The sequence below is a fragment of the Pseudorca crassidens genome, chromosome 3, assembly GCF_039906515.1.
Source record: "Pseudorca crassidens isolate mPseCra1 chromosome 3, mPseCra1.hap1, whole genome shotgun sequence".
In the NCBI taxonomy this organism is placed as follows: domain Eukaryota; kingdom Metazoa; phylum Chordata; class Mammalia; order Artiodactyla; family Delphinidae; genus Pseudorca; species Pseudorca crassidens.
Genome location: NC_090298.1, coordinates 90,556,117 through 90,580,756, shown reverse-complemented (window position 1 = coordinate 90,580,756; position 24,640 = coordinate 90,556,117). Strand labels below are relative to the sequence as shown.

The 24,640-nt window shown below is 34.8% G+C and overlaps 1 protein-coding gene across 1 annotated transcript in view; it reads left to right on the top strand.

The window, feature by feature from the left end:
* Positions 1–24,640, top strand: part of TMEM232 (transmembrane protein 232) — a 398,700-nt gene that overhangs the window by 26,455 nt on the left and 347,605 nt on the right. The window contains 4 exon segments of the mRNA XM_067730223.1: positions 2,893–2,992; positions 5,261–5,415; positions 11,856–11,989; positions 23,653–23,776. Coding sequence (XP_067586324.1) covers positions 2,893–2,992; positions 5,261–5,415; positions 11,856–11,989; positions 23,653–23,776 — 513 coding nt within the window.

Below are 24,640 nucleotides of genomic sequence, written 5' to 3'. Positions count from 1 at the left end.
TTTAGACTATTTGCATTGCACAATGATCAGTGCTTTAGCTATATTAGACATAATAACTTATTTAATTTTTGCAAAAGTCCTAAAAGGTAGGTGCTATTATTATCCACCATTCCACAGACTAGTAGGCATTGAGAGTCTAAGTGAATTACCCAAGATCTCAGCAGAGAAGATTTTGAAACCCACAGTCCAGTGGACTCTCAGCTATGATTCTACTCACTTACCTTGGCTCTCAGATTTACTAATTTTAATGCTTACTTTTTATTGTTCTAGATAATATAAATTAGCTAGTAGAAATCAGCATGCTTTATAAGTGCCTTTGATTTCAGGCAAGAAGCCATTTCAATTATCCTGCTTGTCTTTGTAGGAATTTCATTATATATCTAACCGTCAGTTGGAAACTTCCCTTTTGATCTTTTCTTGTTGAGAGAATGGTGTATTTAATGGTATTGCCATAAAGGCATTACTCATCTTAATACACACCATTTTGTTTCTCTTTTCACAAAGAAGTATGTAGCTCAGGGTTGGGAAGAGCCAGAAATACCTGATTCCCTAATATTACTTACTTTCCAATTTTGTGTGCATTCTTTCCTCATTGTTTTCCTCTGAGTGTAGAATCTTAACTACTGATGTCTACTTATTAAAGTATAGGAATAATATATAAGCAACAGTAGTTTTAATATATTTTATTTTATTTTTTATTAATTAATTTATTTTTGGCTGCATTGGGTCTTCGTTGCTGTGCACGGGCTTTCTCTAGTGGTGAGCGGGGGCTACTCTTCATTGCAGCGTGTGTGGGTTTCTCATTGCAGTGGCTTCTCTTGTTGTGGAGCATGGGCTCTAGGCACGCGGGCTTCGGTAATTGTGGCACGCATCCTCTAGAGCACAGGCTCAGTTGTTGTGGCGCACGGGCTTAGTTGCTCCACAGCATGTGGGATTCTCCCGGACCAGTGCTCGAACCCGCGTCCCCTGCATTGGCAGGCGGACTCCTGACCACTGCGCCACCAGGGAAGCCCAGTTTAATATATTTTAGATAGGAATATAAACAGTGTTCTTCAATCTTCTATAAAGAACATAAAACACATCACTAACTATTACAATGTAATACATAATAAATATTATTCAGCATTTCTATTTCACGGTTAGATAACAGAGAAATGAAGATAAGAAAAGATGAAAAGAGAAGGAAAGAAGGGGGTGAAAGAATAAAGGAAGAAAAGACAGGGTAGCAGGGAAATAAACTGACAAGCAGAAATTTACTCTAGGAGGCAAAGCTTAAGTTGTCAACCTACAGAGAGAGTATGTACACAAATGAAACATGAGGACAGATGCATAGAAAGTTCCAGAATTCCTCAGAGATAAAGACTGGCAGACTTTTCAACAAAAATCTGGTTTTTCAGAATATTACAGATGAAAGCTTTTAAAACCATTTTTCCAAGCATAGTTGTATAGAGTTTCACTTCTGGGTAAAGTGAAACTCATGACCAAATTGGTGTATAATACAGCAGTTTTGCAAACTGATATGTTGATTATGTATTTTTCTCTTCAGACCCACTTTAAAATTTTAAAGTATTGCTTTCAATATCCTTCTCTGATCCCTTGCAAAATCTTAAATTATTCTTCCTCTGATGAATTTATTATTTCCAACTTTAATATTCTCTCTTAGAGTATTGCAATATTCTTTTAAATGATCTGTTGATCTCCACTTCCTGCTCATCTAACTTCAGTCTCTTGGAGAAGCATAGTACTATATCAAAGTGCTTTATACAAAGAGATCCCTTGGCATGACATAAACATTTTATTTTTATTTATTTTTAAAAGTCGATAAATGGTACATGTTTATAATTTATGGATGTATTTACAAATATTCATGGTGCATTCTTAGAATTTATTTTAATGATAGAAGTTTTTGAGAAAAATATTTGGAAATCACTGCTGTAATAGAAAGTTCATGTCTTTTGATACAAAACACACAGTCCTGGGTTTGAATTCCAGTAATGCTACTTATTTGCTTAATAGTCTTGGGTGAAGCACTGAGACTTGGTAGAATCATCTTTTGAATTTAATTTTATTTTTTTACATGTAGCTCTAATAATACCCTGCACTATTGTTAAGATGTTAAGAGGATTTGCATATATGTATATCTTGATAGTGATATAATGGTAGTTATTATTATTATTTGGTCCTTTTCCGTAATCTTATGATTTAGCAATTTAGGCATTTACGTTCCATTTATTTCTATAGTGTGTGGTTTTTTTTCTCATTTTCTGTGAAATCTTATATATTTTTGCAGATATTTAATTTTCTGTTGTCTATGTAAAACAGTTTTAACTATACATGTATTTTAAACTTCACAGAAGTACGATATGAAAGTGTGTATTTAGTAATGACATTGTGTGTGTGTGTGTGTGTGTGTGTGTGTGTGTTTTCATGAGGGAATGGGGACTTCAGTACAACATACTATGCACAGGCAGAATATTTCTCAAAACTATTGCAATCCACATTCATCTATATACTGAGACAAGGCACTGTGCAATGTACTATGATACTCTTTTATTTTACTTAAAAATCCCCTTTCTATTGATTTCATGACTCACTTAAGGGGCATGATTTGCAATTTGAAAAATACTGTTCTAAAGGACATAGAACAAAATAGTATTCAGTATTGGTCATTATATGTAATGGAGAGAAGATTTATGAATTTTTTTTTTTCTGAACCAGTATTTTAACCTTGATACAAATGTTTTAAAGTTATTTCAAAAGCATACAATCACAAATGAATTTGAAATTGTTTCATCAAAAGCAAATGTAATGATAAAATGGTTTATTTTCCTTATGGTTTTTAAACATTTATTGATGCAACACAAAAATGCTTTTTTCTTTCTTTTTTGACAGATTGGCTATTTGGTCTTCTTACGACTTTTTATATATTTCCTTCATGGTCACCTGAAAAGTTTTAAACAACATTTACTTAGGCTTCAACCATATTTATACGGTAGACTGTCTTTTATTTTCTACATTTATAAATATTTTATGTTATTTTGAGAAGCTCAGACTATCACCATAAAGAGTATAGGCTGTATTTTATTTTTCGTGAAAGATAATGGGTGCAGTACTGAAGAGCACAGCTTCTGGGTGAGACTGCTTGGGTTTTACTTTTAAATTTCCTACTTAACTAAGCATATGAACTTGTCCGTGGCTCAGTTTTCTTATCTGTAATATCTAACTCACTGGATTTCAAGAGAGTTAAATTCATATTTTAGTAAGGTAACCCTAGTGGTGATGTAGTTGCTGGACTGGAGTAAGGAGAGAGTGGACTCAGGGGGTCCATTAGCTATGACGTTCGTACAGGCAAGAGATGTTAAAGGTATGAACTTCTAAAATGGGGATGGATAGAGTAAAATAGTTTTGAAAAGTGTTTAGGAGATAAGAAACACTGAACTTGGTGATCCCTTGGATCTAAGCTATATATAAGGGAAAGTGACAAATTCAGGATGAATCTTAAATTTTACATATTGACTAATAAGGTCAAGATAATGGTGCTCTAAACTGAGAAAATTTTGGAGAAACATTTGGACATACTGAATTTGAAGGTCACTCAGGTGTATATACCCAGTTGGAAACAGAGGTTTGGAACTAGGGAAATAAGTGAAGCCTGGGAATCACTTATTTCATGGGTATCAACATGGATCATTTGACAGTCATCACTGTTAACGTGGATGAGATAACCTGGGAATGGGAGGTGGTGGTGGGGAGAAATTTATTCTAGTAGTAGAGTCTTGGGGGACATAAACATTTAATAGATTATTGGAGTAACAGACATCAACCAGTAGAGAAGAATTAGTAGAAAAAAGAGGGAGTGATGATATAGAAAGCCAAAGAGGGGAGAGGCAAGAAGATCAACATTATCAAGAGCTGTAAAATCATTAAACAATAGGAGGTCTGAGACGGTTGATGGGTTTCTGAAGTCAGAGAGTCATTGTTCTTGGGAGCATTACCGAGTAGAAGCAAAGTTCAGATTGGAGGTAAACAAAGAGTGAAGGGAAAGTTTAAGCATAAGACAAAGGTGGTGAACTGTTTTAAAAAGCTTAGCTATGAAAGGAAGGGGAAATATGTCAATAGTTTGGATGAAAAAACGAGGTCAAAAGAGGAGAAGTTTAATACGTTGTAGGATAAGAAATCAAGAGACTCAAGATGCAAGAAAGGGAGTAATATTTGGTGGGAAAAGCCATAGAGGAGGGGAGTAGAAGGTAATAGTGCAAATGTTTTGGATACAAGTTTTGGTAGGGTCTGAAACCAAGGCATGGCTGTAGATTGACAATATAGGAGTTTGTGTCTACCGTATCACTTGTTTTGCTTTCTTCATTACATTATAAATCTCTTTTAACTCCTCACAGTGTTCAACATAGTGATTCATGAAATATTCAGGTAGTGGTGGCAAATATGTTTTGAAAGATTATTTGTATAAAACTTCAAGTTCTTACACTGGCTTGTTATTGTTGATATATCACAAGAACACCAACATTTTGTTTCATGTAAGGATAAAATCCTAGATATTGCCCTCTTATCACATGCTGTTAAGTGGAGCCCTACTGAGGCTACATGTTCAGCAACAGGTGGATTCCTACCTGAGGCTATTAGTTACTGCTACTACCTACCCATACAGCCATCCAATAGATGAGTGTTTATTACTAATTTTTCCATTGTGTCGGTGGACTAAAACTCAAAGATTGTTTAAAAGTTTGTAAAAAGAACAGCACAGAGATGGTTCTGTTAAATACCACATAGTCTTATGTTAAATGACATAATTGTTGCTGTTGTTAAACTATATATTTTTAAAAATCAACAACAATGACATCTTGAAAAGAATTAAATTGGAGAATGTTGGTTTAAAAGCAATGACATTGATTACAATATCAGATTATCCATTATGAATAGTATCTATTCTGACTTGATTTATTTTCAGCTGGAAGTTTCCAGGGATTGTTGTGTAGTAACTATACTTAATTGGGCATTCAACCATTATGAAATTGCTGTTCTGAATTACATAAACTCTTATGCATGAATTATTTACCTTGTAGTTTTCTATTATACCACCAGGGGTCATACATAACATTATTAATCTTCAATAGATGGGGAAATATACAGCAGTTTCAGCCTCTTGAGTACTGAATTTAATTATATTTTAATAACTAAAAGACAAATGAAATGCAGTGTGAGATGTTAATGAAATATTTCTCACAAATTATTTTTCTTACAATAACACTTTCTTTCCCTGGAGAATTATATTGCAAGTATCCAAACATCTTTTCAAATGTGCAGTGTATTCTGAAAATCATGGAAATTGTATGTAAAAGAGAACTCCTTTCTCAATCAATTTTTAGCCCTGTGGAAGACAAGAATGTAGATTCTGAGATGGTGAGTATATCCTAGCGCATGACAAATCAGATCAGATTACTATGCTTAAATAATCATGCTTGCTAATTCGGTAACATGGCTGAAGATGAATTTAGCTGCAGGGGAGAAGTGAACAGCACAGACATTAAAGTCATGTGCACATTTCCTGGACAGTAGTTAGTAGGATCAGTAGTGGGGCATCAGTATCCACCACTACTACTTTAAATGGAGTAATGCCATAATACCTTCTTCCTTATCGATTCCATCTCAGCTGATTAATTAAAAATTGCAACATAATTTAGATTGACTTTTAAATGAACATTTTAACATATTACATTTTTATTAAAGGGAGAGTGTGTAAAGTACAGGCTGTTAATGAGAGCAAGTGTAATATTTTTATGCTTCCATGATTCATATGTAATAACATTTAATATGCTATTAAAATCAACTGAAATTTTTTTAATGGTTCAAAATTGAGAAAGTAATACCTGGTATATGACAAATCTCCTTTTAATTTCTAACTTAGATATTAATGATCAACATTAGAGAAAACTATCTGTCCCAATTATATATAATTCCTTGGTATGTAATAAGCTATTATTATACAAACAGAACTCCAGTGTTCATATACCTTATAGCCTGATGTACTTCAAAAGTCAAACTTCAATCTTTGGGGCTTGTAATGCCTTTATTTCCTTTTCTCACATATATTCCAAAAGAAAGCAGTGAACGCTTCAAAACCTTGATTCTTTTATTATTTTATTTTTTGTTATATATACTTATTATTTTATAATTTATAAATAGAAATGTTGTTTTTCTAATAATTTCTTAAAAAGGAGAAAAATGCATTTAATATGATGCTGGTTGGAACAACTAAGGAAATTTAAGGAAAATTCTTTTTTAAAATAATTTTGCCTGTGAGCTGCCTCACAGTTTCCCTGTGCTTCCCTTGGGCCCTTTCCACAACTATCTAAAATTTAAGTCTATAAGGAGGAACATTTAACCACATCTATTTGTGTTCTTTCTAGGATTTAGTGTTTTCTTTTTGGCTCATAACTTGGTAAGCCATTTATATAAAGAGTGACGTATACTAAGCCATTTGAACCATTTGGTTACGCTTACTAATGAACACACATTGCTTCATGCATAAAAAGGATCTTGTTTTAAAGTTTCAAAAATGTTTTGACAATAAATATATAACCTAAGATACTGAGCAATAGAAAAAGCACTGACTTTCAAGAGGGAGGGCCTGTTCACCAATTGACTTTGTGATCCAGAGTAGGTTCATTAAGCTCTCCAAATCCCCATTTGCTTATCTTTAAAAAGATACCATTGGGTACTTCCCTGGTGGTCCAGTGGTTAAGAATCCACGCTTCCACTGCAGAGGGCACAGGTTTGATCCCTGGTTGGGGAACTAAGATTCTGCATGCTGCGTGGTGCAGCCTATATATATATATATATATATGAAGTGAAGGAATAACTTCAAAAAATAAAAAGACACGACCATAATCATTATCATCATCCTCGTCATATTTGCCCTAACTAATCTACAGAGTTGTTGTGAAGATTGCAAAAAAGCATGTGCCTTATAAATTATTAAGAGCCATGCAAACATAAATAATTATTATTGAAAAATATACTTAGGAACTCACTTTAACTTAGGCAGTTAAATGTAATAATTTTTAAGGACATGCTTATGCTGACTAATTGTGCTTAACTGTGTGTAGTTAATTGTGTTTAACTTAATATAGTGATGATTTGAGTGTTTTTCCTTTAAACAAATAAGATCCTGTGAAATCTTGACAACATGAGTGTTCCACCTTTGAGGCCGGCAACTTTCAGTGTTAATTCTGCTTCTCCTTGAATCAATCTGTTTTTGTCACTCTTGGTGCACATATACAGCAAGGAAATGGAAGTTCACTGCTTCTATACAGTTAAGATCTACCTTGGTTTGAAGTGAAAGAGGCAAGAATGTCAACACATGAAAAGAATATATCTGCTTATAATGGGACAAGTCACTAAGTCTCTGTGCTTTTTTCCACTTTTTAGAACAAAGGGGCATAGTTTCAGTCTTTTTAAGTTCTATTTCACCTCCATACATGAGATTCTATGAAGGGATTATAACAGAATTTAGCCTCTCAGACTTATTGCCCTCCTTTGTCTACTCCCATTACCCCATAATATAAAGAATATAAAAGGTAGTGTAGCCACAGTGCTGCTGAAAATGGCTGGTTCAGCTGATTCAGTGGTGGATGGCATATTTTACTGTTGTCCTCCAGTTTCAGCCCATTTTCTCCAGTACAGTTTAATCTAAGCCAGGCTCCCTAGTTCAGCTGAGTATTTACCCATTCAGTACCCATCTGTCTCAACTTCTGGGAGAAGTAAGGGTGAAGAAGAGAGAAAACTGGGACTATAAAAGATATACCTGTATTCATCCTCTCTCCCTTTATTATTCATATGCTACAGTAGAGGATTTGTGGGTTTATTCCTACAGTTCGTATCCTTCAGTAATGCTAAAGGGTCCATGACAGCATATTTTGGCCACTGTAAAATACTTTATCTTTAATATATTATAAGCATTGAAGTAGAAACATAATTTGTTTTCAAAATGCTATTATAAAATTGCTTTTATAGAAGGAATTCTGTACGATATAGGCATTAGGATACACACTATATGGGTGTTGGTTCTGTATAAGAATAGGAAATCTCCTTTCCCTGCTGCTGGGACCCATTTCTCCTTTTAATGTTCTTTCAAGCTGATCCAGACACAGGGTTTCCATTGACTTTGACAAATGGTACACTTTAATTGGCTCTGTGAATTGCAGAGCCTGAACACTGGATTGGGTTTTCCACTCTGTCCTTTGCTCACTAGCAAAGCTGAATTTGTTAAGCACACTTGTCACATTATAATAATAACATGGTTCTTTGGAGTAGGTAGATTCAAATTCAACAAAAATGCAGTAGACCGTTTACTAAATAGTTGCATCCATCCTAAAGTATTGTACAAATAGTTTTCTGAAAACTAGGAAACATAAAGGATTTACATTCAAATGTATTAGCAGTCTCATCCTTTAGTGCTTTAAGTACAGTACTCAGTAAGCTAAAGGCACTATCTAAATTTGGGACATTTTATGCTGTACTGTAATTATAGATGGTTACTAGGAATTGGGTTAGACTGAGACACAGGCTCTTTAAAATTAGGAGCATTATCCTATGATTCATGCCCTGTTATTCAGGTAATATATTTGTATTGAGGGGTCCTATCATGGCAATGTCAGCTATCCCCCAAATAACTGAAAACAAGGATGAAACTCAAAAAGCTGTCTTCGAGCAGCCACAATAGAGCCCATGCTTCAGAGTTCAGTTTTGTTATCAAAGAGAGCCTGGTCAGACACTCAGAGCTTCTCAGATTTGCACAAAATTCAAGCTGATAGGGTTATCTGAGTTCTCAGCCAACAGCAGATTGGCAACACTTTGGTAGGTGGGCTTTCTGTCTTTAGAATGTACGCTCTGCCCACTGTTTCCACAGTGGGAGCTGGTTCCAAGAATGCAGCCTTGAGACCGTAATGTGTTGCTGAGACCATTTGGATGGTATAGGTGATTGAACCTAGTTAAAGCATCTACATAAACCTTAAGATTCTGGAGGGCAGGTGTGGAGATCTTCTCTCTTGCAGCTGCCGAAGAGAAACCTCCTGTGTAAGTTTCCTTGCTTGTTGAACTGCCACCTGCCAATCTGGAGTGGCCTGCCTCTTTCTCAGGTCTTCCCCAACCTTGTTCTCCATGTATGGGGGCCAGTTTGCAAACCAGCATAGCCGAAAGCTGGGCAGCAAGTGGGGGAGATGAAAGAACTATAGGAAGTGGTCATAAAGCACCCCCCCCACACACACCAAAAAGATGGAAGGGGAAAAATAAGTTCTAGTTCTCTGGGAGTAATTTAATGCAGTGCGCAGTGCTTTTCAAACTGTGTAGAGGGTAAAAATCCCTCTACAATTTTTTAAGGAATTTTCCAGACCGTCACAGACTGATACTTTTAAAACTACAATAATAGTAAATTATTAAAAAGAAATAAATATATAGGCATTAATTTTTTTACTAGACTGAAAAGAAAATTAACTGTCAAATTTTGTAAAAGTTTCTAAATATATATTCTTTATTTCTGTACTCTAGTTAACAGTTTGCAGAGGGGATGTATCTGCCAACCACACCTTGGGTGGGACTGATTTAGTGTAAAGGCAAAGAACTCTACACCACCTAATAGTTCTCAGAGCATTGCTTCCTCTTGGTCTGCTACACTGATGATGTATGTGATGATTGTATTATATCACGTCACCATCATTATTATATTAATTCATTCTAGTTAGGCAAATACATTTTTTCTTTTGAAAACAGTAAAAAGCAGGGAAGAAACTTTAGCAGAATTTCCATGCAAATACTTGAAATATATAAGGATATAATGCATAAGGATAAGAGAGAAGCCTCACTTATTTGGAAAATTCCCAGGTGTGGCGGGTTCAAAGACCCTTCAGGAGCACACATGCAGTTGGGAAAACTGGTTTTATTATTTGTTGCAGAGAGAGAACACACACCCAGAGGACTATGTGATGTCTCAGTTAGAGGGTGCTAGCGTAAATCTATTATAGGATTTGGACTTTGGTTGGGTGATTTGGGGGAGGCTCTAAAGAAGCAGGGATTTCCTTTAGATTTGATGCTGCCAGAAAGTAGGGGCAATTCTGATTGGGTATTTTGTGGGTGGCACCGTGACTTTTTGTCTGTGCTTAGAAACAAAAATATCAAGTGGCTTTGTGTATTTATCAGAGCAATATTGTCTGAGGTTGATATTCCGTGAGTTTATATCCAGCAGGAGAACAAAATGACCTGTGAGCGCCAGACCAGCTTGTAGTAATATTGATGTCAAGTCAGTTCCGGAAGTCAGAGGCTTCTTTTTTCTTTTTCAGTGATAAATAAAAATGGTATCATATAAAATTAAAAATCAAGCTTAAATATTCTTCATTATCTAAATCCTGATCATTTCTTTACCAAAGGCTTTTGGGAATTTTCTCTGGTGATGGTGTATAAGTTTGTTAACGAGAATTTTTGACCTCACTGAATGGTCTCTAGCCATGCAATGCACAACACATGATTTAAAAAAAAAACAAAGTATTGATTGTTTTAAATTAATTAGTCAAGCTGTCCACAAGTTTCAAAACATATCTACCTATATATGTATTCAGAATGTTTGCAACATGAGGGATGTCAGGCATCCAGGCTCAGACTGCTAGAGCAATTTGAGAAAAGAATTTCATTTATATGGGTTCCACTTTTGGGGGAGACTCTACCACAAAGCAGAAAATTGAGTTATTTAGATGAAATATGTACATATACTGAAGTCTGCATGTCTCAGTCTGATGTCTTACATTATTTTAGAATAAAGCTTTTTTTTGGGAAATTCTAACATTCTAAACACCGACTGGTTTCCATTTGCTTTTGTGGATGATTTTTCCCCTGAGTCGGTAGCCTTGTGCAGAGACTTTATCTTACTCCTGCCTTTATTGCCAGCGTCTGTGTTCCTGACATAATGTAAATCAATACACATCTGTGAGACTTAAATAAGCAGTTGACTAGAAACTTAAAACTAAGTTTAAAATTTTAAACTTAGTTTAAAATTTATATATGAACTTCTGGCTTTCTCTCTTAAGAGTACTCAACGTGAAAACTTTAAGTATAGTCTTGATGTTATTTTGTATAGTAAATGAGAATTGTAAAATCCTTTGGAATCTCTTTAAGTGTTTGTTTTGAGCATAAAAGAATAAAATATCAGCTAAATTAGTAATTTGAGTACATATCACAGGATGTGTATTTGAATCTTTACTGTTGACAAAAATTCAATGGGAGTGCTGTGTCTAAAAATAAAATCAAGTTTCTTTGTACCAGTTACTTTAGCAGATCAGTTAAGTCTATGAAACTGTTAGGAAGCACTCTAAGAAAAAAACAAATAGCCCATTTGTTTTCTGATTTTGTAGCCTTTTAAAATAGTTACTTTGCAGACATTGACCACATCCAGCTAGGCAATATTTTGGTCCTTAAAGTGAAAATCCACATTTTAAAACCCAATTTGCTGTTTGATCATTGTTCAAACTTTCCCCTCTTCCCTCCCCCAGGTGTCAGGGAGAACTAGGTTTTAAGAAGCACAATTGTGTCTAATAGTTGTCCCTTAGCAGATACAGGATTTTTGTCACATTGTGGAACTGATGTCATTGAACACAAGGGATCCATGTGAGAATATATTAAGAATTAAGTTCAGATTAACTATATATACTTACAAAAATGTATTTAAATTGCTCTACTTGGTGTAACATGGTGTAGAAAAAATATGCATTTAAAATTTATTTTCTTGTTTATTCAAGTCAAAGAACTTGTTCTCAGATATATTTTATTTACAGGAACATTTGCAACTTAATCAGGAAGGATATGAAATTAACCACCTGCTCTGGCACTGTGTTGCTGCCTGGATTTGTGTTCAGAAGAATAATCCCCAGTTGAATAAGGTGCTTGAACATCTCATCTTTCATAAAACACAGCTTCAAGAGAAACACTGGTAAGAGGGATCCTATAAATCCAAAGTAACTCATGGGGAAACCTTTGTGTTTAAATGTTAAATAACCTTTGTGCTTAAATGTTAATCACACCTTAGTTGACTATGAAAAAAATTTATAATCTCAGTTCCAGAGGCAAGGGCAATTTATATATTTTGTATTAGTTCATTTCATCAATAAATTTTTCTTTTTTTTTTTTTTTGGCTAGATGAGCATGCTTGTATTGCGTTGTTTATCTTTATTAAAGGAAATTTGCTATTGAAACTTCATTCCCACATTTAAAACATCTTTTATTTTCCAAGTTGTTAAACAACAATGAAGTGCAGCTTATTATCCTTGGAGGAAATATACTAAGATTCTGTTTCTTTATGCCTTATTTGTAAAGTAGAAGAGAAATGACTGATAAGTGTTAGTTTCCTCCTATACATATGTTAATTTGAAAAGGGAAACAGAAGTCTTAAATTACTACAAAAGAGGGCATGGGTTAATGGAGGAAAGAAGAATTTTAAAGGAGTATTTCTGAGGAAATTGATCGGAGGATATCCCTTTGCAATATTGAGGATGATCAGAGATTTGAATTCCTTTTCCACTACTAACAATAACAATAATATGTTGTGCCATAGCAAGTTGAAAATTCATATGTTTTTCTTAAAATTACTTCCAGTTTTTAAGCCTCTGGCAAGCCCACTCTGCACAACCAATTTGTATATGTAAATTCTAAGAATCTGGTATATTTCTTCTGGACAAAAGCTGTTTTCCAGTTTCATTTGGATATTTTGGGGATTCTAGATCAAGTAAACATTTCTGGAGAATGGCTTAGAGCATGTCTAATTCCCTTGAAATAGCCTATTTTAGAGTCTTGGAAGACTCTAACTTGATTTAAAAATAGCAAATTATATTTCAACATATAAAAGTAAATATTGCATGACTTTGTCAGTTTATTTTCAAGGTATTCTAATAATTACCAAATAAACATGTTTAGATAACTGCTGAGATAGTAAAAGTGGCTGATTAAGAATATCTAATTCTGAAAGTCAAGAAATTGTTTCTTTAACCAATTTTCATTTTTACTATGTTGCATCAAACTTGATTTAATTTAATTTTTCAATTATTTCTCTTTGATAGGTTTTTTTTTTTAAACTTAGTATTTAATAGATTTAGGGGTTTTAGGGATAATACAAGATTATTCTTACTTTACAAATGAAGAAACTGAGGCCAAGTTTATTAGGCTTACTGGTGACTGGAACCAGATTTCAAGGTCCAGCGTACCATTCTTTTTGGTATATCATCCCGCTTTCATTCTGGCTTCATTATTAAGGAGGTAACTGCTTAAAGGCATCTTGTCACTGAATCCTGACTTCTTTTTCTGGGAGGACATTGTGGAAATCAAGCATGGGAGGGAAAGTCAGTGTTTAGACAATGCTGAATGAACAGAGGAGTAAATGGAAAAAAATGGTGAAACACAGTGACTGTTCATAATAGACTGGAAAAGGTAATTGTTTAAAAGAGCACTGCCAAATAGTTTTGATTGTATTTCTTATATTTACTATTTTTTTCTCTTTTTTAAAGTTTTATTTACTGTTTTCTTAAGAAAAGAATTTGACTTTTTTTTTAAAAGATGACTCTAGTAAACAAAAATAACCTGTTGACATTAAAAATTTATCTTTTCAAGTTAGCAATTTGACTAACTTCTCTGTTAGTCAAATTTTCTGTTAGTTATAGTGATAACATTATATCAAATATTAAAAAATTAATTTTTCTTTTTAAAAGTATTTAATTTATGTGACAGCCTATACAGTTTTCAAGAAGTCATTATTCCAGGCAAAACCAAACAAACTGTGATGTAATTATCAAAATCAAACCAGAAATACTTTTGCATTTATGGGAAAACTTTAATATTGGTCTTGTGTGCTCCTAAGATTAGGTACATGTGAGAAATTTTAAAAATGAACTGAACATATTTAGAATTAAATAGAAAAATTGAGACTTCAGGCCCTGATAGTAGATTAAGACTTTGTTAGGATTTGCTAGACCAGATAACCTTAAAATTGTGATAGTTGGTGGAAGATATCTTTGGTTTAGGACCTGAAATTCAATGCCAAGTGACTATTAATAGGAATAATGTAAGCAGTTTCATTTTCCATGCATATCAGTAAATTACCACATGATAGAAAAATGATCAGAGATTTAAAATGCAGAGGGAGACCATTCAACTGATTGATCAAAAGAAATTTCATTAATAGTGGCAAAAAGTGCTTGGGCCAATACTAGTGAGTGGTTGTCATATGCCCTTCTCCGATGCTATCCATCAGCAGATAATTCATCATGTGTGTACCTGCCTGACTCCTTATAACCCCCTTTATAAAGATCATACAGCACAAAAGGAAAGAAACAGAAGCCAGTGGTTTCAAAAGAATAGGCCCAGGACCCATGAAAAGACTCCAGGAAAGACTCACAGAATTAGAGCAACCTCTGCTCGACGAGAGACAGGGAATAAACTGAGGAAAGGAAATGTACTAATTACAGTAAATTATAAAATGGGGTGAAGAAGTAGAGAAAATGAGAATACACGAGCCGCTCCCAGTGTCACGCACCAGCCTTTATCTTGGAAGTTTAGCTGCCTTGTGCTGCAGATAAGCAGCTTGTGTAAGGCAGATTTCCATTTAATATGGTTAAATTTTATATGATGCTTCATACTCTCAATGCTCCACCCTGTGGTTTGGCCTTTTACGAACTGCCCCATTTGCTCTGGGGAGATAGGTCAAGCCACCGCAAAAGGCTTTCTAATTGAACATGAAAATAATGAATTGTGTTAATAATTGAATTATTAGCCAATGCGACTGCTGAGAAATGCAGCGTGGCACTTCAGGAGAGCAGTATAATATATAAAATTATATCTCCCAAGCAAAATAGCTGATTTAATCGCTCCATTCCAAAAAGACTGACAATTTAAAATTATACCGACATTGCAAGTGTTTTCCAGACATACAGTGTTTGTGTTTGCATCGAAATAAATTGAACAAAGAATCTGCTGCTTTGTATGGGCAGCAAGGCCTTTACTTCGGGACACATCACTGCCTTCTGCAATATCTATCTCCCTGAACCCCAGTAATTATAATGTTGTGTGATAGTCTAACCAAAACCCTTCAGACCAAAGTTTTCATCAATAATTCCTCTTCATGAGCTGAGATGTCAGTGAAGGTCCTCAGTCTTCTGATTCATTTCCGAGATTTCTTATTGACCCTTCAATCTTCTGAGCTAAATGTAAACATTTAGTCTGTATCAAGGGTAAATATATAATTTATGCTTTGTTACCTTACGGTGCAGTGAAAAAAGCATTCAACTTCAAATCAGAAGGCCTGAGTTTTAGTCTTATCTCTTGCTACCTGTTTAATTTTGATTGAGTCGCATGACCCCTATGAACAGGGTCTGCTCAGCAGTTAAACAGAGGTAATAGCCATCTCAAAGAGCTTTTGGGAGATTTAAATAAAGTAAGTAATATGAAAACACCTTTTAAAGTCTGGATCTCCCCTAATACTTCATTTCCTGCTAGTTCAGATCTGAATGATTTTTTTTCGTAAACTCCTACCTACTGAATTTCTGTCTCAGTACCTGACACATGTCCTCTCCTTAAGTTAACCAACTTGGGCACCTTGACTACATTTCAGAGCAGTTCCCCTGCTCTCCACTCCCACTGTCCCCACCTTGGGTTGGGACCTTATTGTCTCATGACTTTTGTAGCTTATTAACTGGTCTCTTGGCCTTATGTTTTCTCTTCAGTAATCTGTCATACTCTGCTGCCAGGGTTACAACATAAACATGATTATACCATTATCCATCTTAAGATTATTTAATAAGACCTGTTTTTACATGACACAGGGGTTGCAACTCCAATCAGGGTCTCTTAAATTGCCATGATTAAAAACAAACAAACAAACAAAAAAAACAAGAGCAAAAACAAAGACTGAAAGAAGGATCCTGTTACTGGGATTAATTACCACCAACTAGCCACACAGCCAGACCAAGTGCCTGGAAGAAGGCAATCAGTGAGCACCTAGGCCTTCTGAACAGCCATCATGGCCTGTCGACACTCCATCCTTTCATTCTCCCCCACTACCTTCCCTGGTGCGCCAGGAATGTTCTGTGTGTAGGAGAAAGAACCCTTTTAGCAGACAGGTTAAAGACTAGATTTTCACGTAGCCCATCTCTTCTGAATGTCAGAAATCAGGAAATGGCAAGAGGAACATATTCTTTAAACTAGTTTTCCTAAATGGTCAAAATCAGGAAAGAAATTCTGTCTGCTTTCTTCTCCATGTGCGGTGAAGATTGAGGCTAATTTATTTGTACTAATTCTCCCCTCCCTAGCCTGTTAATGTAATCTTGAGTTTCTGATAACATTATAGTTAAATCATTACTTAAAATGTTCATTCTTCTCCTTAAAGAGTGGTTTATATATTTATTTAATTTGGGGATCATATTTATAAAATAATTTTGACTTATTAAAATGTATCTATTTTTCCCGCTCACTGTCATCCATTTAACACTAGGATTTTCCATTCTTAAGCTGTTAAATACTATTCCTTTCTTGGCTGGCTTGAGTAAATTTCTAAGCATGGACATAGGTGACCTATTTCATTAGGCAGGCCCTTGATTACATATGACCCTTGGCTGAATATAACATTTGTCACCATTTTTCCCCCTAAAAAGTTTAAGTACACTTTGTCTGGAAATAGGCTTCTATGCTCACAGATTTTTAATTCCCCTCTTTAAATCTCTAAATGTTGCTATGCTGTTTCCTACCTTTTAGTTATTATGAGATGTTCAAAGCCAGTCTGCCCCCTTTTTATCTGTTTTATTTTCAATCCAGAATTTTTTAGAAACACCTTTGTGATTTGGTAGCCAGGAGATAGATGCTTCCTCTTACGTCTCACTGACCGTCTTAAGAAGCTGCTGGGGCAAATCCTCTGCTTTACTTAGAGAGAAGCCCCCAGTGTGTGAAGCTGTGCACAGATGCTGTGGCTACTGGGCTACATTTCATGGAGGATTTCCATTGATTGCTCATGGTTCACATGTGTTCCCAACTCCTGCCTCTCTGTGCTTAGGGTTTTTCTTACATGGTGGTGGAAAATCCATATATGCCTGCATTACATTTTAAATCAAACTTTGGGCTTCTTGGCATTGGAAAGGTTTGCCTTCATTTAGATCACATTTTCTTTATAGTTTTAAAACCCTTAAAATTTCTTTCTTTTTTTTGTGGTACTGTGGGTTTATTTTTCTTTATTTTATGTTTGGTTGTTTCAATAGGAATTAGATAGTAATGGATCTCAGTTTGCCAGTGGTTGTCTTCCTCTAAATTATTGAAGAATTGTTCAAGTTTGTTCCCTTCCACGTGTCATTTTTTGCAGTCACTTCCTTCGTTATGAATTTGAATTATATTTCTGTAATTTTAATTTCCTGCACCCTCTTGTTTTCTTATTATACCACCTTTCATCTCAGTATCAAGGCTTTTCTTTGTTGTTTGTTCTTCCTGGGCTTTATTAAAGATGCTTAAGAGTCTTGTAAAAATGTCTTCTGGCTCCTGGAAGAAATTACTTTCAGAGTTATGATCTTCTCTTAGTATTCAGACTGATATTCTCTTCAGTCCTTGCTATAATATATATATATATATATTATACACAGGGCTCTCACTGCTGTGGCCTCTCCCGTTGCGGAGCACAGGCTCTGGACGCGCAGGCTCAGTGGCCATGGCTCACGGGCCCAGCCGCTCCGCGGCATGTGGGATCTTCCCAGACCGGGGCACGAACCCGTGTCCCCTGCATCATCAGGCGGACTGTCAATCACTGCACCACCAGGGAGTCCCCTATAATATATTTTTAAATCATCTCATGTAGGGCCCTCTCCTCCATTTTCTATTTTACTTATCTCAGAACTAGGGAAAATTTATATAAACTTGTCATTTTTAAAATAAGAGGTTTGTGTTCATAGCATACATTACAGAGGTTAAAAGCTACAACACTCCACATGCAGTATCATAGGGAACTTCCTGCATTCTCCCTATTCTTTTCTATTTAACTTGTGAGGAGAAAATGCACTCCAGCATTCCCATTACAGCACTCCTCCTCCCCACCCCGTGGCCTCTTTTCCTACACACATATCCCCACAAGCACTGTTTTCCATCCTTTTGTCATCTGGAAGTTGCTATCTCTGAATAAGTATGGAGAGATGAGGATAAAAAGCATAGAGATAATACTCTGGCTCCTTAAAAATTCAGTACTTCAAAGTTAAGGATTGGCTTATTTCTATGAAAAACATGGTAGACAGTAGAGATAATTTTTTCTTTACTGTTTTTCTTTTAACCTTCTTTTGGGAAACAAGGCTGCTGTATTTCTTGAAGTGGCATGTGGCTACTCCTTCTTGCTGTTCTTAATCCAGCTCTATCAATTCTATGCTTTATATCTTACAGGACATTCCCTGTAAGATAGTGACATCTGTTTCATTCTCAGTCTCCAGGATTGTGTGGATTTTTGACATTGTCAGTGTTTTCCGAAATATCTATTGAAAGTTTCAAGTAACCCTATGTAAGAGTTGCAACTTGGAGACATTTTAATTCTATCTTTTAAAATAATAATTTGGTCATAGAGGAAACATATATAGAGGAGTAAGGAGAACCTAGGAAAACTGTTCTGAATGCTGATGTTTCTAACCTTTTTATAAGGTGGTGTGCAGACAGATATCTTTTTATGAAGCCCCTGGTTATTATATGTTAGTTCATTTATATAAGTAGAGAAGGAACGCTAGACCACAGTCAGGATAGCTGAAGTCCAGTCCAGGTCTGGTACTGTTTAGCTGTGTGCAGTGATTCACATTAATTTTAAAAGCTAACACAACATTGTTTCCTTTTCTCCACACCCTCTCCAGCATTTATTGTTTGTACATATTTTGATGATGGCCATTCTGACCGGTGTGAGGTGATGCCTCATTGTAGTTTTGATTTGCATTTCTCTAACAATTAGTGATGTTGAGCATCTTTTCATGTGTTTGTCAGCAATCTGTATGTCTTCTTTGGAGAAATGTCTGTTTAGGTCTTCTGCCCATATTTGGATTGGGTTATTTGGTTTTTTTGATGTTGAGCTGTATTAGCTCCTTGTATATTTTGGAGGTTAATCCTTAGTTGCTTCATTTGCAATATTTTCTCCCATTCTGAGGGTTGTCTTTCATCTTGTTTATGGCTTCCTTTGCTGTGCAAAAGCTTTTAAGTTTCATTAGGTTCCATTTGTTTATTTTTGTTTTTATTTTCATTACTCTAGGAGGTGGCTCAAAAAAGATTGTGCTGTGCTTTATGTCAGAGTGTTCTGCCTATGTTTTCCTCTAAGAGTTTTATAGTGTCTGGTCTTACACTCAGGTCTTTAATCCATTTTGAGTTTATTTTTTGTGTGTGGTGTTAGGGAGTGTTCTAATTTCATTCTTTTACATGAAGCTGTACAGTTTTCCCAGACCACTTATTGAAGAGGCTGTCTTTTCTCCATTATATATTTTTGCCTCCTTTGTCATAGATTAGTTGACCATAGGAGCGTAGGTTTTATCTCTGGGTTTTCTATCCTGTTCCATTGATCTATATTTCTGTTTTTGTGCCAGTACCATACTGCCTTGATTACTGTAGCTTTGTAGTATAGTCTGAAGTCAGGGAGCTTGATTCCTCCAGCTCCGTTTTTCTTTCTCAAGATTGCTTTGGCTGTTGGGGATCTTTTCTGTCTCCATCCAAATTTTAAGATTTTTTGTTCTAGGTCTGTAAAAAATGCCATTGGTAATTTGATAGGGATGGCATTGAATCTATAGATTGCTTTGGGTAGTATAGTCATTTTCACAATATTGATTCTTCCAATCCAAGAACATGGTATATCGCTCCATCCATTTTTTGTCGTCTTTGATTTCTTTCATCAGTGTCTTATAGTTTTCTGAGTACAGGTCTTTTACCTCCTTATGCAGGTTTATTCCTAGGTATTTTATTCTTTTTGTTGCAATGGTAAGTGGGATTGTTTCCTTAATTTCTCTTTCTGCCCTTTTGTTGTTAGTGTATAAGAATACAAGTGATATATTGTTCATAGGAATGTAAATTGATACAGCCACTATGGAAAACAGTGTGGAGGTTCTAAAAAAACTACAAGTAGAACTACCATATGATCCAACAGTCCCACTCCTGGGCATATACCCAGAGAAGACCATAATTCAAAAAAACACATGCACTTCAATGTTCATAGCAGCACTATTTACAGTAGCCAGGACATGGAAGCAACCTAAATGTCCATCGACAGAGGAATGGATTAAGAAGTTGTGGTACATATATACAATGGAATATTACTCAGCCATAAAAAGGAATGAAATTGGGTCATTTGTAGAGACATGGATGGACCTAGAGAGTGTCATACAGAGTGAAGTAAGTCAGAAAGAGAAAAGCAAAGATCGTATAATAATGCATATATGTGGAATCAAGAAAAATGGTATAGATGATCTTGTTTGCAAAGCAGAAATAGAGATACAGACATAGAGAACAAATGTATGGATACCAAGGGGTAAAGGGGTGGGGTGGGAGGAATTAGGAGACTGGGATTTGCACATTATACATTATTGATACTATGTATAAAATAGACAACTGATGGGAACATACTGTATAGCACAGGGAACTCTACCCAATGCACTGTGGTAACCTAAATGGGAGGGAAGTCTAAAAGGGAGGGGATATCTGTATGTGTATGGCTGATTCATTTTGTTGTGCAGTGGAGGCTAACACAACATTGTAAAGCAACCATACTCCAATAAAAATTAATAAAAATAAATAAAAGCTAACACAACATTGTACGTCAGCTATACTCCAATAAAAATATTAAAGAGGAAAAAAATTAAAAAAGCAAAGCTACAAAGTAAAATAAATCAAGTAACTATGTTATTTTAGACAAGCCAGTAAACCTCTGCCTCAGTTTATTTACATAATTAGGGGGACATCTATAATATATATAAATTACTTTATATGTACATGTTTAATTTCATGGCATTGTAAAAGTAAGTCAATGTACTGGTAATTGAGACTTGGTGTCCTGCAATGAGTTCACAAAGAAGCTAACACTGTATTTAAATTACTAACCTAATTCAATTTGAAAACTTCTTTTTACATGCATTGATTTTCAGTTTTTATTTTTAATAAACTTCAATTTATAAGTATTGGTGCTTTTATTCTATTTTTGTCAAAGGCATTTTCCCTTATAGAAAATTTTGCAGTCAGCAGCATTGGTTGAAACAGTGTTTCTGGTGAAGAATTTTTCTACCATAGGTGACTGACACTGATGGAAATTCTTCAATCTGTATTTTAGTGAAAGTGCCCTAGGTTAGCTACAGTTTTCCAGACTTAAAGGGGAACAGAAGAAACAAAACCTTATGACTATGAGATATATTCATGGTAAAGAAGTTTTGTGAACTCTGAGACTGTCCTCTCCTTTAACTTATCATGAAACCTCTGTGATGAATATTCTGGGGAAGGACTCACCTTTGTTTGTCTTGGAAAGCATCTAGACCTTTTCCTTCAGTCATCATAGATTAAAAAAAAAAAAAAGTTACTGAACTCATATCCATTGACTTTGAAATAATAGTATTTTTGTAATTCAGTTCAGTTCAGCCTTTTGAACCCAGTCATTTTATATAGAGTATTTCATTTAAATCTCATAGTCTCTGAAAAGTAGGTTTTGCTATATTTACTTTATAGATGAGTAGATTAAGATTCAGCTAAGGTATGAACATTGCCCTTTGCCATATATCTAGTTAGTGGCAGAGCTAAGATTCCATCTCTGATTTTTCAACTCTAAATTTCATGCTTGTAAATATGTTTAAATGTATCAGCTAGGCTTTAGTTCTTCTGAATGTAACAGTAACCTGACTGCAATTGCATACCAAATAGGGCTTTATTTATTGCACATAACAAGCAGTGCATTACTGATGCAGATGCTTAAGGGAATCCTCAAGATCCAGCCTTCTTCTAGCTTCCTTTTATTCCATTCTCTCTTTTTTTTTTTTTTTTTTTTTTTTTTTTTGCGGTACGCGGGCCTCTCACTGTTGTGGCCTCTCCCGTTGCGGAGCACAGGCTCCGGTCGCGCAGGCTCAGCCGCCATGGCTCACGGGCCCAGCTGCTCCGCCGCATGTGGGATCTTCCCAGACCAGGGCACGAAACCGTGTCCCCTGCATCGGCAGGTGGACTCTCAACCACTGCGCCACCAGGGAAGCCCTGGGGAGTCATATTTCAAAATTAAGTTTCTTGTGTTATAATTTACATATAATAAAATTCAAACATTTTATGTATACAGATCTATGACCTTTGACAAATGTGTACACCTGTGTAATCACTATCCCAGTCCAGATGTAGAATGTTTCCATCTTGAGCAAGCAACATTAACTGAGCACTCTGCCATTTTGAACAATATTGAGGTTTAGTTTCAAAGGAAGGAGACAAATGATATTAGGTGGAAAATAGGCAACATTGTAATACTAAGGTTAAATATTAATGTACTTAGATAATGGCTTAGAAAAGCAAAATTGAAAAACAGGAAATACCCATAGGTGGGAGAAGACTTCAGTTATTAGTTAACCTAGCTTAAAACATGAACTTGGACAAATCTCCCAGATCTATTTAAGTCTCAATTTTCTAATATTAAAAAAAAAAAGATTTTAAAAAGTTCTTGAATGTGTCAAAAATTGTGGTTCAGATCAGAGGAAGTATTTGTGTGAAAGCACATTGAGATCTGTAAAGCTCCATTCAAATATAAAGAATTGTCTCTATTTCCGTGGTTAGAGGTGTTTCCTTTTGAAAATGATCATGAACTTGACTCACCTGAAATATCACAGTTGTGAAATTCAAATATAATTGTAGAATATATTACCTTTTTAACTGATTAATGGCTTATAAATCAAGGCAATATGTAGCTCTAGGCAGAGGCAATTTTATATTTGCATTATTATTAGCTCCCTTTCAAACTATGTCTCTTTCAATTGGGTAACAATCGCATTAAAAGTATAATTTCCTGAAACTGTTAGAATATATGGCTAACATATATAGCTAACAAATTCTTTGTTATGGCTAACAAATTCTTATATGATATTTTGAATCTTGACAGTTTTCCATTTAATGTGCAATATAAATTTTATTCTGAGAAATTGCACTTTTTGTAAAAATCAAATAACACTGCACTTTTAGAGTATTTAGGAAGACCATTTTTTTATTCTCTCTTTTGCGAAGAAAACACTCTCTTGAAATTCACCCCTTGGAATCAGTTGTAAAAGGTTAAAAATCAAAACCTATTGTGAGATTTGGGGGACACTATAGAACCAGAGGCCTTGATTGCTTGTTATACAGGATCTGTGAAGAAATGTGATCATTTGTAATATTTATTACTCTCAGAGTTTTGTCAGAACACTGCTGTGAACTCAACATCTTGCCCGATGTGGCCCTTTCCTATAAGCTTTTATCATAACTAGTGGCAAACAATACTAGTCTTTGTTGAAAATAAATGTATCTAGAAATCCAGGATAGTCATTTCTTCTGGCCTATTACCTTTTTCATTAAAAAATTATTTATTATTATTTAAAACGAAAGTCTTTGTTGTTTTGTTCATAAAATTTCCAGGTTGGATTCAGCACTGGCTTTGTTGGTCCTTGGGGAGGCTGCCAAATTACACATAGCCTGTTTGAAAGCTTTCATGGACCTAATGAGAGATTTTCTTTTAAGCATTATGTCTGTTCGGAATCAGGTAATAGTATATTGTTAATTTAGGTGTGCAAAAAGACCTAAATTGAAACAAGTTTTACTTTTGTCACTATTTTAACTGTATATCATTTAGGATTTATAATGAGCATGACTTTGTAATAATAATTTTAATTAAATGTAAAGGTAAATTCATATTTACCATATATCCCAGTATAAATAGATATAGATGTAGACAGAAATCCAGAAATAGGTTATACTCACATGCAGACATGCACTCACACAAGAGGGATTTTTAATTTTATTAACAAACTTCAGATCATATAGTCATTTATGGTTTAGTTTCCTATTTAAATTTTTTTTTGTTGTCATTACATATTATTAAGATTTACATTTTAGTGAGGATGAGATAACCATTTCTCTGTTGTTGAGCTTTGAGCTTATTTCTAATTCACAGTTAATTACAAATAATGTTGAACTGGTATTCTCATCCAAAAATCTTTATCTGCATTTATGACTATTTCTTTAGAATAGATTTATAAAACTAAATTACTGAGTGATAGACTATGAACTTTCTTTTAATGTTCTCAGGATGGTTGTCCAGATTCCTCTCCAGAAGACATAACTTTCTTGCTTTCCTATGAAAAAATGTGTAAGAGTGCACACACAAGAATTGAGCTATATAAAAAAAAGATTCTTTTACAATATAAAATGGAAAATAGTATCTCATTGGGTTAATTTATGTTCCATTGACTACTAAGGAAATTGAAAAGTTGATGTTCTGTATATACTTTTTAGCTATTTTTATTTTTTATTCCTTGAACTTGGTTTTATGCAATCTACCCATGGAAAGCTTGTTTTTAATGAGTGCATTTTAGAAATATTAGTTGATTATGATCTTTTAACAACT